Here is a 19,682-nt window from a genome sequence, read left to right as displayed (position 1 = left end):
GTCTGTGGAAGTAAAAAAAAATTCTTTAGAGCAAAAGTTCACAAAACATTTCAGGGTTTCCCTAACACATCTCCTTGGAAAGTAGTAAAATGGACTGATGGGTTTTACTACAAAAATAGCTTTTGAAAAAATAGAAAATGGAACTCATGGAGCATTATGTACTCAATTTAAATACAATGCTTTAAGATTACTTTTGTTTTCTTTAGCAATATTCTTAGATTTGAGCCTTATTGTAATATGCTTTTGCTACTAACTCTGCTGTATGAGCTTTTAGTCTCAGGTCTTTTTATTTATTATTTACTGGGGTGATGTTATTAATGAAATACATTTCACCTCCTTCATAACATCAGAAGCTTAATCAAATTGCTATAAAACCTTTCAACCTCAAGATCTATGTTATCAAAGAGACATAGCATTAAGTGCTCAAATACCACTAAAAATCAGTGAGAAAATGAATTCCAAATATAAAAAACCCTCCTATTAATAGAAAGTAAAGATCCCTCTACTAGAAGAAAGAAAAAGACTATAATGTTTGTAGCTTTTATTGCTCTTCAAACTTATGCTTATTTGGGAGTGACATTCATCCATAATTTTCTCAAGATAACATGGGAGGATGTTTTTCTAAGACATGAAACATATTCAAAAGACTAGATTAGACAGGAGGAACCAGAGTTGGGATTCTGGAATATTAACAATTGTCTGATCAGCTGAATGGGAACTTACTGTGCATTGCCACTGTAAAAATGATGTTACTGAGAAAAAGAATTCCAAATTTTCTGACATATTGCCTCATAGCCTTGGTACATCTGGTGAATATACAGGTCAAAACCAGACCTATGGTGTGAGTTTAAATGCCTTAGAGGTTAAGTGGTTTTTACCTATGATTTTATGGATCACAACTTCAAAGTTGGGAAATCCATTTATATTGTGTTTTGGAACTAGTCTTAAACCTAGTCAGTCATTTACATGCTTTTGTGAGGAAGCTCATGGATCTCAGTGTACCTGTTAGAGTGGGTTCAGAGGAAGGCCACAAAAATGATCAAAGGGCTGGAACACCTCTCCTATGAAGGAAGGCTGAGAGAGTTGGGGTTGTTCAGCCTAGAGAAGAGAATGCTCCAGGAAGACCTTATTGTGACCTTTTATCATATAAAGGGGGATTATAAGAAAGATGGAAAAAGACCTTTTACTAGCACCTGTAGTGAGAGGGCAAAGGATAAGTTTTAAACTGAAAGAGGGTAGATTTAGATTGGACATAAGGAAGAAATTTTTTACAATGAAGGTGGTAAGAACAGTTTGCCTGGACAAGTTGTGGATGCCCCATCATTGGAAGTGTTTGAGGTCAGGTGGAACAAGGCTTTGAAAACCTGATCTATTGAAAGGTGTCCTTCCTCATGGCAGGGAGGGTTGGACTACACAATCTTTAAATGTCCCTTCCAACACAAACCACTCTATGATACTATGATTCGTATTTCTATTTATGAAGTATATACTTATGTATATACATTTTAAAGATTTTATGCTTAATTCAATATTCATGAATGTATTTAAAAAAAAGCAACACACTAAATCTGCTTTATTAGCTTTGGTAAACTTCAATTTATTAGCATTTTTATCTCTGGTATACAACATTTTGCTGAAAAATATTGTTTAGAGATATTTCAAAACCGTTTTCTCCTTTTTGTTTACAGCTGGCCTTGTTGCCATTCTGACTTTTGGCAGTATAAGAAAACAAATGTGATCTTAAGTTAGCTATGTGCAACTTCATAATATGGATATAAATTTCTTTTTAACCACATAGGCATGTGTTTCTATAGCCCATAAATTGTAATCAATTGCATCTTCTCTCACCTTTCTCTAAAATCTACCATTCCTTTCATTCTTTCCTCATGCTATTATATCAAATGCTTACCAGGCAGGGAGTTGTGTTCGACTAGATGTAATAGGAAATAATTAGCATGTTATTCTCAATACAGTCATCCCTGTATTTTTCACAACTGCAGTAAAGAAGACATGGAGGGACAATTTTATGGAAGAAAGAAACTTTATGTAGATCAGTGCCATCTAACTTTAGTCAACAGAACGTTAATTGCCATAGCTGGTAGGTTTTTTATTTTAAACTCTCTCTCCAGTTAACGAAGAGATATTAGTTTCACTAGAGGTACAAATCCTAATGTACTGATTAATTATTTATTCTAAGAGGAATGTCCAAACTAGGCAAGATCAATATCTCTCCAAATAGCTTATCTGTAGAAAAGTGCTAGCTGTGAAGGTAGTAACTGATCATTTTTTTAACAGATATCTAATTTTTATTTGATACAATTTTCACAGAATTACAGAGTGGTTAAGGTTGGAAGGGACCTCTTGTCCTGCTTAAGGAGGGGCACCTAGAGACAGCTGCCCAGGACCGTGTCCAGATGGCTTTTTAGTATCTCCAAGGAGGAAGACTCTATAACAACTCTGGGCAACCTGTGCCAGTGCTTGGTTACCCTCACAGTAAAAAACTGTTTCCTGATGTTCAGGAGGATCCTCCTGTGTCTCAGTTTGTGCCCATTGCCTCTGGTCCTGTCCCATCAGTGAAAAGAGCCTGTCTCTGTCCTCTTTGCACCTTCCCATCAGGTATTTATATACATTGAAAAGACCTCCTGTGAGCATTCTCTTCTTTAGGCTGAATAGTCTCAGCTCTTTCAGTCCTTCCTCATAGGAGAGGTGCTTGAGTCCCTTAATCATTTCCGCAGCCTTTGCTGGACTCTTTCCAGTATGTCCAACTCTCTCTTGTACTCGGGAGTACTGAACACCACATCCAGATGTGTCTCACTACAGTTGAGCAGAAGGTAAGGATCACCTCCCTGGACCTGATGGCAATACTTTTTCTAATGCAGCTGAGGATGCTATTCACCTTCTTTGCAGCAAGGGCACATTGCTGGCCCATGTTCAACCTGGTGTCTACCAGGACCACCAGGTACACTTTTGCAAAGCTGCTTTCCAGCTGGGTGGCCCCCATCATATACTGGTGTATGGGGTTGTTCCTCCTCAGGGGCTGGATTTTGAACTTGTTGAACTTCATGAGGTTCCTGTTGGTCCATTTCTCCAGTCTGTTGAGGTTCCTCTGGATGGCAGCATGACCTTCTGGCATATTAGCCACTGCTCCCCGTTTGGTGTTGTGGCAAACTTGATGAAGGTACTCTTTGCCCCATCACCCAGATCAACAATGAAGAAGACATTAAACAGGTTTTGTCCCAGTATTTTCCCCTGGGATACACCACCAGTTACTGGCTTCCAACTAGACTTTATGCTGCTGATCACCACCCTCTGGACCCAGACTTTCATCCAGTTTTCAGTCCACCTCACTGTCTGTTCACTCAGCCCATATATCAACAGCTTGTCTATAAATACCTTACGGAAGACAATGTCAAAGACTGTTACAGAGGCTCTCAAATAAACAACCAGCCACCAAAAATTAAAAATTGTCAACACAATTAACTAGCCCTCCGCAACTGTTCAATTACAGGTTTGAATGTCTGTGAGAGGAGAACAGAACAACTTCCTAGGGTTTAACAACAACCCAAAATGCAGGATAAAGCACCACTTTCTAGGTTTTAACAACAACGCCACTCTCTCACTCACCTAACAAGTGAGGGCTCTCAACCTCGAGGACCTTCTTAGGGCAGCATCCTGACCCAAGTCACCTCAAGGAGTTTCCTTGGGCAGCATCCTAACCCAAGGAGGAAGTCCTTGACCACAGCATGCTGCTCAAGGGGACAAGCTCAAAATGGCTTCCCCAGGGGACTCCATTTATACCCAGGCTGAATCTGATCTGTGGTCAGTAGCGGCTCCTACTGGCCGAAGGCCCCAACTAAGGTGAAGCCCCAAGAACAAAGGCAGTCAGGAGCTGCTACACTTCAGCAGTCAAGAAGCCCTATTTGCACTGGGCCAGTGCACCTGCCACAAAGGCCTACATGAAGTCCAGGTAGACAATATCCATTGCTCTTCCCTCATCTACCAGGCTAGTAATTTCATCATAGAAGTTTATCAAACTTGGTCAAGCATGACTTCGCCTTGGTAAAGCCATGCTGATTACTCCTGATGATATTCTTGTCCTTAATGTTCCTGGAAATGGTTTCCAGGATTAGCTGCTCCATGGTAGTATTAATGTTAAAAAAAATTATACCTCAGTATAAATAATTAAAATAAAACTATGCCTCAGTCTTATAATAAATGATGGATTCAATATATTTTCCTACTGAAACTATTCTTCTATAATCGAATATATAATAACACAATTATTTTGATGGAGGGACCTGTGGTTCTATGGAAAATTATGGAGGTAAAGCCTATCAATCAGACAGCACCATTTCATTAGCTTATACCATAAGATATAAATGCACATCATTTACTTACTGGGAAGTAGTCAGACAGCCTCAGCGCAAAAGCAGTTAACCATCCTGAGGTCTTACAAAGACACAGACATATAAACAGGATGCATTTCCTTTCCTTGCCTAGTTTCACTTCTACCAGTGAAGGTGGCAACCAGAGAATTCCTTTTGATTCATGAGCAAAGGGTGGGCATAACATTATTAGCAGTCTGTAAGTGGTTTTTTTTCTAGAGTTAACAGTAAAAACTGATGTAAGTAGATATCTTGTGGATATGTTTCAGTGAGGAGGATTTTTTGCTGTTGCTAGTATGTTTGAATCATTCATATCATGTTTTTTTGCTAGACAGTTTTTGCAGAAATAGATTTCTTTGTAGATCAATAATAGATATTTTGGGACTAGAGAGGTGGCCAGTATTTTTAAATCCAACCTTTCCCTTCTTCGTGTCTTTTAGGTACAAATGTCATTCCTACATCATGTTAAAGTTAGTTACTAACCAGTCATTTCGTTCAGTGTCTAGATCAAAAAATTTGTCTTCTTTTCTAGTGGCTTAATAAAAATGAATGAAAATACTTAATTTTAAGTACAAGCACTAGTAATTTTTAGAGGTATAATGTGACAGCATTAACAGAGTTTAAGATATTTGATGTGAGAAGGTACGGCAACATCTAATCTGAAATAATTGCTTCGAGGTAAAAAAAGCCCCAAACCCACAACATAATATTCTGTTTCACAAGATAAAAGTTATATAATAAGTTGTATTGTTGGGATCATGATTAACACACTGAAATAAGTAAAAGCATATGTGTTTGCGTAATTATTTATTTGCACACCTTTATTTCCTTTTCTGGATGCTGTATTGATAGTTGAATTAAATTGTGCAATTATTATTTATTTTTGTTTCTTTGTAGAAGACCTTATTTACAAGATAACTTTTTTTTTTTTTTTAGAATACTTCTTTTTATTGGGGATGCATAGGGATAAAATGTTGAGACTGTATCCCTCTGATTAATCGTTCTCAGAAACTCTTCTTGTGAATGCAAGCCAAAACATTACAGGTCATACTTCTATGAAAACAGAAAACTATAACATGAAAAATAAAAATATAATCTCTTCATGCTGTTATTTTAATGTGCGATCCTTCCATTTCAAGACTTTCCAATAGTATTTGTTCTCAGCATAGGGAAGGACTGTACATTTGTTTTCAATTATTGTGGCCCCAAAGTAAATAATTCTAAATTACCTTTATAAATAACTGATTGCAGGATTAGCCTCTATGGAAAATTAAGTGACATTTAGCATTAGTATTTGAGTTAAAAAAAAAACAAACCAGAACAAAGCTAAAACCATTTTTAAAGAAAAAGAAATGCATGAAAGAAATTACATGATATATTTACCAATGACTCTGCAAAGCAGAATTCATCTGATATCTGTAAGATTGAGATTACTGACAATCACTGACACACAATACTCCAGGATAACCCCATCTGGTCTTCAGCTGCCTTCCCAAAAGAGCACAGTTCTCCTGAAGATCCTGTATCTGCCAGATTTGTGTAGATTTGTGTGGATCTTTTGGCTGCTTTACAGCATCTCAGATGGTACTACTTAAAAATATTTATGTGAGTGAATTCCGTTTTAGATGTCCACAGTGTAGACATCCATGTATAAATGCCTAGTCTCACTTTATAGTCAAGGAAGAGAAATAGGTACTTCTAAGCTGTGGTTGATTTAGTATGTGTTATCACCTTTTGATGAAATAAATTACACTCTAGACATGTTTTTTTCTCTGGTTATAAAGAAGCCTCTGTCAAATATAGGTGTTTGCACTGTAGATGTCTGCAGTTAAGTATGATGAATCTTATTGCTAACAAACAGACTCAACAATATAGAAGAAACTTTCCAGTTCAGCTAGTGAGTATTTATCTCCTGTAATTGTCTTACAGCTTTGTGTCACCTGTTTTTTCTATAATGTTCTATAATCTCCAAACTTTCTTTCTCCTTTTCTTCCCCCTCTCCCCCTTTTCTCATCTCCTCTGATACTTAAAGATTAAATTAAATTAGAAAGGACAGAAGTGCTTAATATTTAGGCTGTTTCATTTTAGGTTGTGTTTTGTTCATGTAATAAGTGACTACCAAGGAGCTAAATAAACTATTGTTATGCTATACAGCAGTTCCTGGAAATTTTAAATAGTTGGATTATATGCAATATACACCAAAATAGTATGTAATAATGTGTTCTTGGCACAATTTGTTCCTTTATATTAATATTATCTAAGATATAGTTCATTTAGCTATATCTTAGTTTAATTTTTAAGCCTCTTCTGAAGATAAAAGATTCATAACAACTTTAGAAACTACTTCATCGTTATTTTACTGGTAAAATGTCAAATTTTATGGAGTGAAAACATTACTATACATCTGAAAATATTTTTAGAGTTACATTTGCATTGGAAGCTTTAGGATAACAGATGCACATATGGAAATACATACAACTTTAAATTTTTACACTTCCCCTTCAGAAGAACATATACTTGTTTCTGTTACACATCATTCTGTTTTGTATGTTCTGAAATTTTTAAAAGTTGAGTACTTCACCTGGAACACTACTTTCCTTGAAAAATCTTTGGGGAGCAAGTTCTATCAGGAACTAGACACACAGTCATATCAAACTTTCAAGTCTGGAAAGATTGCTGTCTGGAACACATCCTCCTAAGTATATTCTCCCTCTGAAGAGTTGTAGGAAATTCTCAAGTGAGCCATTAACTATTCAATAAAGTCTTCTCTTGTGTTACTTCTGAGCTGGATATCAGACTCAGTTTTGCCCAAGGAGTGGGTTCCAAAGCATATGTTCCAAGGCACAGAAAGGAGGTAATGTCTGCTGAAATTAGAAATTAGATCTCTGCTCTCATTTATTCCTTCAGAAAAGTCCTTGCAAAATTACTGGAGACCAAAGCACACCATCATAATTTTAGAGTTATTTTTCAAATAGGACTTTTTTTCTGTTTAGCTTGGATAAAAATTATTAGTATTGCCATCTTTTTTTTGTTTATTTGTTTCTGGGTTTATAAATCTAATTTAATTCAGCAATTATAAGTTGTTTATTGCTTGTGAGTTTATAAACAGCAAAAGCAGACCAGGATGTAGAAAGACTATTGCCTTCCTTTTAGCTACTTTCATATTTATTTTAGTGAATAAGGAGTGCACAGATCAGTGTATTTTATTTTAAATAAATTTGTTGTTTATATATATGTGTGTATATGGAGGAAGAGGAAAGAAAAGATTCCTTTTTCCTGAGTAGTGTCTAGGGACTTGTTTAAAAATATCCTCTGAAACAAAAATTAAAATATGATTAGTCTGTATCAGGATAATTATAGTAGTCTGCTACCTGCTGGATACATCACAAAGGCTACTATAAATGTACAAAATTTCAGGGACGATTGCATAGCTCTTTCTGAAAAAGAACAGAATAGTTATTATTACATTGCTTAATTTTAAGTAAAGATATTCCTCTCAGTTCTGAAGCTATACAGATACATATTTGATATAATTAGTTGAAATAGTTGAATGTGTCAAATGATAGATCATGGCTATGGTGGTAAACTATCTCAGCTGGAATTCTGCATCTTTGAAATTTCCCTCTTGTACCTGCCTTCTAGAACCCACTTTTGATAGTATCATCCTCTTATCCAGAATCTTGTAGTTCAGGCAAATAATTGGTGAAATACTTTTGTTCATAATATTGTTCCCTGAAAGGATACCTGACCATTTGAAAATATTTCGTGGTGCCTCTGTATTTTACTTTTTTTTCAGTTTTAACTGAGATTGTGGGGTGAGGCATAAATACAATAAGTATATAAATACATTTTAAACATGATCACTGTTTATATGGATCACTAAAACCAATGGATCATATCTTATTTATATTAATGGTGCTTATATCTTGCTCTGTGAAACTGGAAAAAAAAAAAAAAATTACTTGAATTTATAGATCCAGAAAGAATACCTGCCCCTGTGTTTCTGATTACTGTGCATCTACCAACCAGATCAATAGCACAATTTAATAATACTAATCTGGTTTAAAAATATGTAGAATATAGTACTAAACCAGCACAGTTTTCCCTGAAGCTTTTATTCTTACAAACAGTAACAGATTAAAATGTAGCATTACCTTGAGGTTTTACTCTAACATTAAACTGATTCAAGGATGCCACCTACCTTTGGTCTGCCATTTACAGCTTTTTCAGAAAAACAAAAAAACCCCAAAATGTTAGATGACTGGTAAAAGCAGATTTTTTTGTCAGGTTTATTACGAAGTTTTAAGTTATTTACTTATTTTACCTAAATTTCAGTTGTTGTTTTGAAAGGTTCCAGCACACTCAACTTTAAATGCTGGTATCATCAAAACAGTTTTTCAGTATTCTAAAGGGAATAATCAATATAATGAGCATTGCCAAATCCAGCTGTCTTTGAGTCTGATCAAACTAAATCTGACATTGTTAAACAAGGACTCTGAAAATGTATCTTATCACTAAGAGTGTTTATTTTCTTGCCATTCAGGCATACGTGCAAAGGCTTCAAGTACATTTTGTATTGTACCTTGTGTACTTCATATGTCAAAGATAAACAGCAGAGGATGAATTTCAAAAAAATATACACAATTGTTTTTCACATTTTCAACACATAAACGCTTGTGCATTACATACATAGGAAATTAGTTTACTGCCTCTTGCATGTTGGATGTTGGCAGTTCTGCTGTTGCTGTATGTTATTCTTGCTCCATTTCTGCAAATTCCCTTAAAATTAGATGTCTTCAAGTCTCAGTTGACAAGCAGATTTGCCAAATAAATGTCAAGTTTACTTTGCCAAATCCAAAGTTTGTACTGTAAATCAGCTCAGGTTTGGTATGTTAAACCTAACTTGAAAGGGGTTTATTAGTAGGTTACATACATTTGCTTACTTACCCTTTAATGACCTGGAGTTATGAAATAAGTTCATTTGTACTATAACGTGCCTGGAGTAGTTATTGGTAGGTGTTTCTAACCCTCTCCTGGCAGAGGTATGCATGGTACGCAAAATGATTTACTGCTTCAAGCAATAATATCTGAATTTTTCCTATACATAAAATACAATCCTATTTACTGGTTACTGCTTCTGGTTTTATTTTACTACTGGCATTTTTGTACAAAGTTGCAACATTTTCTAATTTTCAGTTGATCCAGAAACTTTTAAGAAGAAATCATGGTAACAACTTCAAAAATAAGATTATCATCTGTTAACATTCCAAATTTTTCTAGCCAGTTACTATAATACAATATTTTAAAATTTATTTTTAAATTGTGAAAGTTATTAATGACTTCTTTGCTACTTCTTGTCTAAAAAATGTGACTGTTTCACAGAAAATTGTACAAGACAGATGTAGACTAATCTATGCATGTGTGTGGCTTTATACAAGTACACTTTTCAAAGTCATACCTATCCCATTGTCAATGTTTTAGGTGAGTTACAAAGAGAGTGGGCCAGAAATCTTTTAATAAGACATGTTTCTCCGAAAAATGTTAATGCCGCAAAGCCAAATAATAAACTTCTTTTGCATGTACATCTATTTTGATTAAAAATAAAAAAGCTTTCTTTATCTCAGAAAAGAATTTTGTGGCTAGAACAACACAAACTATCCAGAATATTTTTTTTACACTAAGAAGATTAAGAAGATATATGTGTGGTTTTGTCTGCTTTACTCAGACATTTAGAGCAAATCAGCTACTTTTTTTCCATGTCTTCTCCATCTGGGTCCTCTTAACTCTTTGAACTTGATTGTATTCCCTGGTGTATAACACACACATACATGCGCGTGCACACACACACACACACATGTTTGTATATGTGAATATGCCACACTGGCTGTTCCTCAGTGTATTTATGTTCCTATTTGCACCTGTAAAGAAAAGTGTTTCTCCTCCCTTTGGAACAAATTGCAATCCTTGAAACATAAATCTGTTTCTCCAACTTGCCTGTACTGGCTTTTGTTCATAGAAACATGTTGTTCTTCAAACAATTACCAGAACCCCAGTGTAGCAAAGTAATATGAGCATTCAAGGACATGATATTAATCCATAAGAATAATATCCACAGCTTTAAACACAAACATTCACAGTTCCCAATTATAACAATAATTAAAGACCATGTATTACAGTTATAAGTATTAAAAATTCCTATACATATGTATTCTGTCATTTTTAGCTATATGAAAATTTTCGGAACTTCCATTATTTTCATAAAGACAGTATTAGCATGATTAATACATGGTAGGAAACAATATTCTTTATTTTCTTTTCTAATAAGTTTGAATTTTGCTCGAAGTGAAAAATTCTTTGTATTCTTGAAATGGATCTGAATTTTTTATCCTTCAGCATTAAATATGCATACTGCATTTTAAATTACAGGATATAAAAAATGCCCATGCTTGTGATGATAGTTGCATTTTACTCAGGTTCATGAAATAAGAAAACTACTTTTACCTTTGATCCAGCTTTATCCTACTTGAGCCAGATTGTAGATGTGAGGAGTAAATTATGTTCTTCACCTTCACTGCATTTACTCAGTGAAGTACAATTATTCAGTTGTTATTTGAAGATAGTTGTATTGCACAAAGTGCAATTAGTTATGTTGCCCTTTGAGTATATCTTAATCAAAATGTAATGCAGTTATCCAGAACTGTATTAAACATGTAACAACTACATAAATAAGTGAAATGATGGTGCTTTAAGAAGGTCTGCAGAGTGATGATACCTTAAAGTTATTATACTTGGTATTTCACGAACCAAACCTGTTGTGTTAATGACAATAATTTATTGTAAAATATGCTAAAGTTACATGTAATTATTAATTGGAAAATTTATTTACACTGCTGAAAAGCTTATTTACAGACTCATCTCTTAGGTACATTTTTTTTTATTTCTAAAATTCATTTACTCATTTTATGTCCTAGGTTATTCAGATAAATTTTGAAGAATTTGATCTGGAGATTGGCTATGACACACTAACTATTGGTGATGGAGGAGAAGTGGGTGATCCTAAAACTGTGCTTCAGGTGTAAGTCTTCTGTATTTACAATTTGTATGCATTACAGAATATCGTTAATGTGTTTTCTGATGAGAGCAAATAGTGATTAGAATCAGGTAAATCTCAACAAAAAGTAATATTACTGAACTTCTAAAATTACTGAAGGTGATAATTTAAATACATTGTTACATGTTTACTGTTCTGAAGTCAGAAAAAGATGGCCTAGACATCAGAAAAGAAACAGATAAACTAAAATCAGAATTTTAAAAGACATAGTCTGTACATTCATGTGTAGACACGTAAATTTTTAGGGGTTATTTTTCTCCCTTTCTAAGCGTGTTCTCAAATTAGAAGTGTATAAGAAAATAATTGAAAATAGATAAATGGATGACTTACACATAAATTTTTACAGTCTTCTAGCAAGCTTAGTATGACAAAAGATATACTATAGCATCTTGACCTTTAAGTGCTTACTGACTATTGCAGATAACTCAAGAAATGAGTTAGTATAGTGAAGAAAATTACTACGGAGAAAATCTGAGTAGGATATTACCTAAACCACATATGATTACAAATCAGACAGCACTGAATATGAAATAAGTTTTTTATTATCCATTAGCATTCTTCTAAAATGTATGAGCCAGGATATATTGGGAGAATCATAAAATCATAATCAATGGGTACAAGTTACTCCTGGGGAGATTCTGACTGGACACAAGAGGAAAATTTTTCACAATGAGAACAATCAGCCATTGGAATAATCTCCCCAGGGAAATGGTGGATTCCCCAACATTGGAAACTTTTAAGATTCAGCTGGACAGGGTGCTTCTCTAGACTGCTTTTACAAAGAAAGGTTGGACCAGTTACAAATTTAAAACAGATCCGAAAAGAAGCAGATGTGATAAATTTTTAGTACAAAATGTATTTAATTAAAAAACAAAAGAATAACAAAGTTAGGATGCTTAGATTGATATTCCCTGTAGTATATTTAATGGAAATATATTAATACTATTTTTATATGTTGTAACTTTCCATTATTCACCATAAGAATGATATCAGGAATTTGTTTGGTTTGAGTACCCTAAAACCAATGTTTATATTTTTTCTTTCCTAATTTAATCTCATTAATATTACTAATTGCAAAACTTTGAGCAGAAAATACATTTGTTTCAGGATTTGCAGATTTTCATCATGAATTCCCCCTTAGATTTATCCTTCAGAGGGCAGACTCTCTGACCTTCTATTTTTAATTGGTTTTGTAACCAGTTTATCCCTTCTTATTAATGAGGAGACCAGGGTTTAGCCAGGTATTTCAGGTGCAATTACTTTAGGATAATGCGGAGTTTCTTCAGTGGATTGTATATGTACTAATTGTTACTAATAATAGTTTTGAGAAGTGGGGAAGTACTGTAATTTTTATTTTATAAACAGTACCAAGCCTTCAAAATAAATTTCTGATAAAGCTGGAATTAAATTTCAGATATTTTTAGATTCCTAAACTATATTGAATATCCTCTCACCTGGAAAGAGCATTTATTAAGTACCAGTTCATCAGGACTTATTAACATTTAACTGAAGTATTGTTTTTCATTGGTACTTGAACCACAGTAACACATTGAGGCACAGTAAAATCATAATTAAAATTTTAAGTAATAAAGCACTCTGTCCAGATTTTATTTCATTAAAGTTGTTAGTATTTTATAAAAGCATGTCTGACAATGAGACTTATGTGGGGGGAGAAATGATGAAATTACAGGATTAAACTTGTCATGAATATAAAGGAATTCTGAATAATTTTCTTTAATAAAAGAATAAATGATAATTGTCAAGTGTTAGCAAATTATAAGAGAATCTGTTCTGTAACTAGGTAAATAATTTTAAAGAATGACTACTGTGGAGATCCTGAAAAAGAAAAAAATCCCTCAATTAATTTATAGGGTTTTAACATTTAGTAATATTGTATAATCAGCCACACATATTATTTTTGTTTACCAGTAGAATGATCTCCGATTATTCTGTGATCAGAGTATCAGCATCAAAGTTATTAGGATCAAAATCTATTAAAAAATTACATGGAAGATGGAATGTAATTGAGTGCTGTAAAAAACTTGCAAATCTTTTCTCCTGTAAGCCATGCAGACTTTGTCTGAGATATGACACATAGCAAATAAATGGCTATTGTATGATCTAATTTTTTTATTTTAAGTTTTAAAACAATTATCTTTCCTCCAGCAAACTGCTGAAGAACATTGGTTTGAATATGTCTGGTTTATGTGTAAATGATGTGAAGATATTTATCTTCAATTTATCAAAGTTTATCAGGAAACCTATCCAAGCATTTAATCCACTAGTTTTACTGGGCACTGCTAAATAGGAAGGTTCAGAACCAAAAACTGAACTTAAGTGGCAGTTAGATAGAATTATGCTTCCTAAATTGAGAACTGCAGTCTTAATTTCTACTCTGCTGGTGCTAATCACAGAAGTAGCTGAACTCCAAAGCCCTTTCAGTACTTGCCGTTAAGCTTCCCTGGGTGCCTATAATTCTGTGCATCCAGCAACATGACACACTGCTCCAGCCTAGTGAGCCTAGCACCTAAGTGAACTTAAATTTGAATGGAATACAGTTTTTGTGTGTTTATCAATATTACAAATATGAAGACATTCTTAGTGCTTTCCTACAGAACTAAGATCTTTGCAAGGTGGAACTTTGTTAAGTTTTATAACCAAATGATAGAGGGGAAGAAGGAAAAGAAATGGTGGGTCCTCCTTCATACATCAGTCACACTTTTTCAGGATGTTTGGCAGTCTGCTTTCAAGCAACTTGGTCTGACAGTTGCTGCAGGTGACTCTTAATGTAATACACATCTGGGCACTGATTCCTGTAACGTGTTTGGAAAATTCAGTACACAAGGCATGAAATTCATTCTTATTCTTTTAGTATGCTTGCTGTGTTGGCTGTACGTGAATCCAATCTCCAGATCATCTTCAGCAGATGGAGAGTGTTGCAATCTTCTAAATATCCTCTAACCTAGCCTTCAGTGTACTTTCTCAGGGGGAATGTATGTCACTAGTATGTAGGAGGGGTAGTTCTGGAGTCCAGAGGAAGAGGTGGGAAACAGCCTGCTGTATGTTGTAACTGTTAAGATGTTTAATAAAAAAGGAGGCATCATAATCACATCTTTCCATTTCTACTGTTGACAGTGTTCACTGCTCAGCTTTTGAAAGGAAAGGTGTAAGAATCTACTTCCAGGCGAGATATCTAGGTAATGAATTCAGGGTAGAGGAAGTCACATAAACCCCAGGAGGAAAGAAAGGATAATTCATAACTGCAGAATTTCATTATCTTAAATAGCTTCCTTCACATAAGGCTGTTTTTTCTGGATCTTATTTCTCCGTGAACCCAAAGTCTTCTCAAATATTATACAGGGATCCTTAAGCACTTAAAAAAGAGCAACAAGTGATTTCTGTGTTCTGCTGATTGATTCTTATTTTCAAAAATGCATTTTGAAGTGGTAATTTTTCCCCATTTAATTGAAAAATATTGTTTCTGAAAACTATGCATTTAAAAATGTATTAATAATTGACTGCAGAAAATATAAATTATAAAAATTTTGATGGCCATTTATAATAGGAATTATTCTCTCTGACACAACAAAGAGATTAATATTCACAATGACCTTAACGTTCCCAAAATATACTGTCAGTCACCAGCAACAATTACAAAACTGTGTTAGCTGTCACATCAGTGTTGTTTCTGAGGAACATCCTGTTAATCTATTAATTTGGCAAAGACCAATCTCACTGACGACACTTTCCCTTAGTGCCGGAATGAGCAGTTAGTACATTATTTTGGCCAGGCATTTACTTGTTCAATTCTGGCAAGAGTCTTTGTAGTAGCTCCATCTGTGAACACAGATGTGGGAAATAGACATGAATTTCTCCCACAACAGCGTAATTCATATAGAAACAAGCTAAAAAGGACCAGAGGGGAGAACTAAAATTAGTTTCAAAATATATTTAAAATACTCTGTTTGAAGTTCCAGCTAGCTTTAAAGAATGGTTAGAATGGCAAAAAAACAAATGAACAGTTTTCAGTCTTATACAGTTTTGTGCTTGTGATCCATTTTACAAGAATGGAAAATGTTTTGGTACTTTCCACCATTCTGTTTTGGCTGACAAACTCTTACTAAATTTGAGACAAAGTTGTGCAAAAAAAAGTAGAATATATCATAAAACTGTAGCTTTCACAACATTTCATTTTTGCTATCACACTATTTCATTCAGCAAACAGAATGAACATTTAAGATTTCATTGACTTGCAAATTTTTGCAAACAATATGAAAAGTGAAAAAAAAAAAAAGTTTAGTTCTAATTAATCATCATCTTATAATATTAGGAGGTTTTAGATTTGTGACATCTGGTATTTTTGTTAGTGAAGGAATGAAGGTCAATTGAGTTTGTCAGGCACATTCTTCCATTGCTGTGGTAGAGGTGATGAGGGGAGGTGAGAGAGTGCAGGGAACACATGGACCTTCATAATAGTATTGTTATTTAAGAATAACAACTTCCTCTCACATGTGCAATACATGTATTCCAAAGTGGGTAATTGTATACCAGAGAAATACTTTTTTTGAAGAATAAATGTAGTGTCTCATTATGGGCTTCTAGTGCCATTTGATATGCCTGCATGTGTCTGAGTAATGCCCATAGGACTATCCAATAAGGTTCAGGGTTAGGGGCAATGGATGTTTTTCTGGACCAGCAACTGAAAGTGAGATGAAATATTTCAGTACAACACAAGCAGTTGTTGCTTGTGTTTATAGACTGCTATCAAATATGCAGTTATTGGAACCCTGAGAGCTGTATTGGCTAACAAGCCAGTAGATAACTACTTTGGTTTGAGCTGAATACAATGAATTTAAAAAAATAATAAAAAAAATATATACTTAATAGTTATTTAGATTCCTTACAAAAAGAAAAAAAAATCTAGTTACTTAATACTTACTGGCTTTACAGATTTTTTTTCTATTTATAGGTTAACTGGGAGCTTTGTACCAGACTTAATTGTGAGCATGAGCAATCAGATGTGGTTACACCTTCAAACGGATGAAAGTGTGGGCTCAATCGGTTTCAAGGTTAACTACAAAGGTAACAGTACATTATTGGAAGTGAATTTAATGGTGTGCCAACAATGAAGCCAATACTATGAAATGTTTTTCTTTCATATTAAGGGATGCATTCTATTTCCAGTTCTGTCAGTTTTAAAAACAAGAAAATGCAAGCTGAGTTGAAAAAAAAAAAAAAAAAAAGGATTGTTCTCTTTAAAGGTCTTATATCACATGAAACTGCACAGTTTTTATTTGGTATGTTCTTACAGCAGTTTATTTTTGGCATATAGTTTTACATTTATTTTCTGTTATTTCATGTTACAAAATATTAAAATGAAATAGTACTATAATTATTTAAAGCTAAATGTGTAAAGGAAATTAATACTTCCTACATTTTTTGAAAATTGATCATGCCTGCAACAACAGAAAAAAAACACTGTAAGTGAAGAATTTGAATTACTGATGAGTTTGGGGCCAAGACAAACTTACCTAACAATGTTGTTCTTTATGGTCTTAAAATGTGAAGGATCTATAATAACTTAAGCCAGCTGGTGCTATTTGATACCTCTGGGAGAACATAGTTTTCACACAGCATGGACAGCAAAATCAACCAAAAACTTGAGAATAACGTAGATATGTATACATATATAGAGAGAGAATTAGTTATATTTATTATTTTTATACTAGATTTAACATAGCTGCATGTACTTCTTCCAAGAAATTTTTAAACTGCATGCTTCCTGGCTACCACCAACAACAGATAGTAGAAAGTATGTTTATTCATCAAAAGGGAAGAGAGGAAAGACAAAAGTTAAACCAACAACCATGTGTATTAGAAATGGAGCTTATATTGTTGAGGATGGGCAGATGGAGTGCATAACCATATTAGGAGTAAACCTGCACAATGTGACTTGCTGTTTTTTTCTGTCCATAACTTTCTTTTGGCTGTTCCTGTATATTAAGCTCTATAGTGGTATGGCACGAGTGTGCTTGTGCACTCTTGATATTCAGATCTAGTGAACTAAGATAGAAAGATCTTACTACTTCATTGTATGGTAATTATTAAGATGCAGGATTTCCACATTACAGCTGTTGAAAGGGGCAGGAGAAATGATCAGTATAAACAAGTTAGAAATAGTGTGACCAGCAGAAGTAGGGAGGTGATAGTCCCCCTGTACTCTGCACTGGTGAGGCCACACCTGGAGTATTGTGTCCAGTTTTGGGCACCTCAATACGAGAGGGATATCGAGGTGCTGGAGCGAGTGCAGAGGAGGGCAACGAAGCTGGTGAAGGGCCTGGAGAACAAATCCTATGAGGAGAGATTGAGGGGGCTGGGACTGTTTAGTTTGAGGAAGAGAAGGCTGAGGGGAGACCTCATCACTCTCTACACCTACCGTTGTAGAGAGGTTGGTGCTGGTCTCTTCTCACAGGCGATTAGTGACAGAACAAGAGGGAATGGCTTTAAACTCCAACAAGGGTGGTTCAGACTGGACATTAGGAAAAAAACTTCACAGAAAGAGTGGTCAGACAGTGGAATAGGCTGCCCAGGGAGGTGGTGGAGTCACCATCCCTGGATGTGTTTAAGGGTTGTTCAGATGAGATGTTGGGGGATATGGTGTAGGGGAGAACTTTGTAGAGTAGGGCTGATGGTTGGACTCGATGATCCCAAGGGTCTTTTCCAACCTGAATGATTCTGTGATTCTAAGTTTAAGAATTTGTTGATATAGCAAACTTTGAACCATAGCTGAGTGGAAAAGGAAGCTTTTCAGGTCTGAACTTGAAATACTTTGCACAGCTCAAGTAGACATTTCCTTTATTTACAGGATTCTTTTCTAGTAAAATTAATTTTACTTGCAAGAATTTTAGTTTGCAGAAGGTAGAGGATTATTTTCCAGTGTCTTACAATGTACCACTATGTCTTCTTTTATTCATGAGTTACATTTATTCTTAGAAGCCATAGTTCTGCAAGAATACAAATAATTGAATAAGTAGAAGGGTACAGAAAGGGTGAACATTTACAATCTCATCTCCATATAATCAACTTTGTGATTGCACACCTAGATACTGAGTCTCTGTTTTTCTCTTGCCCTACACAGGTATTTACACTAGCTCACTAAATAGCATTTGAATGGATCAATCATTCAATGGATAGACACTGTGTGGTGGGGAGTTTTTTTGTTCTATTTTGCTTCCCCCCCCCCCCCCCCCCCCCCCAGTTTAGAGTATGGGATAAATTTTTTATATCAGTTGCCTTTTGTTTGATTTCTGAGAGGGTGTTTTCATTAGAGATGCCAGAAACCAAACAATACTCCCGTAAATAAAATAGGATGGGGGGTGAGGGGGAGGCAGGTTTGGGGCGTTGGTATTTTTTTTTGTTGTTGTTTTTTCTTTGCATTTAAATCCTTTCTGTTAATGGTGGTAGGCTCTGAAAGGAGACAACTTAATGGGTAGCATTTTAGATAAGCAGCTGTTTTGCAGTTAAAGTTTTGGAATTTATGAATTGGAAGTTGAGAGAAAGTCCAGTGAGGTAAGCAGTAATTGAGTTAGAACAGTGCATTCAGGGCTATGACATATCACTGACTTCTCTACTAGAATCAAAAAATTGCAAAGACTTTTCTCTCACAAATGTTCAGAATTACTTAAAAGAATTGTGATTTCTGGGAGTCAGGGTCAGAGGACATTTTAGTTTAAGTGACTACATGAATTATTAAGAATGTATGCCCAATTTGCTTGTATTTCTCTTTAATAGACTAGACCAAATTCTATTCCTATAACTTGTCCCCTTCCACCTAACAATTTCCAGTACCCACTTAGACATCTAACTATAGCCGATACTGTATCTATTTATATATATTATATATTTAGATCTTGTAACTTTCTGCTTACATAAAAGGTGCAACTACATTAGCATTTTAGATTAGATCCAGCAGTGTGATTTTTGAACTAAATCTTTTTCTGATCATTCCCACTCCCCTTGCTTTAGTTTTCATCACAGAGCAATCCTGAAAGGCACAAATTACATTCCTTTGAGGTAATTCATAAAATGCACTTGAATAGCATTGGGAATATCATTCTTCATGTGCTCCAGCTTCTAATGCACATTTATCAGGACCTGATAAAGCTTATCCAAAGTAAAACTACTAA

General features: G+C 34.7%; 1 protein-coding gene across 2 annotated transcripts in view; it reads left to right on the top strand.

The window, feature by feature from the left end:
• Positions 1 to 19,682, top strand: part of CSMD3 (CUB and Sushi multiple domains 3) — a 759,152-nt gene that overhangs the window by 348,866 nt on the left and 390,604 nt on the right. For both annotated transcript variants that reach the window (XM_074886756.1, XM_074886745.1), the window contains 2 exons: positions 11,357 to 11,460; positions 16,466 to 16,578. In XM_074886756.1, coding sequence (XP_074742857.1) covers positions 11,357 to 11,460; positions 16,466 to 16,578 — 217 coding nt within the window. The remainder of the gene's footprint in view (positions 1 to 11,356; positions 11,461 to 16,465; positions 16,579 to 19,682) is intronic.

Source organism: Strix uralensis, chromosome 1, assembly GCF_047716275.1.
Source record: "Strix uralensis isolate ZFMK-TIS-50842 chromosome 1, bStrUra1, whole genome shotgun sequence".
In the NCBI taxonomy this organism is placed as follows: Eukaryota; Metazoa; Chordata; class Aves; order Strigiformes; family Strigidae; genus Strix; species Strix uralensis.
The sequence above is the reverse complement of the archived record's forward strand: the minus strand, read 5'-3'. Positions and strand labels throughout refer to the sequence as shown.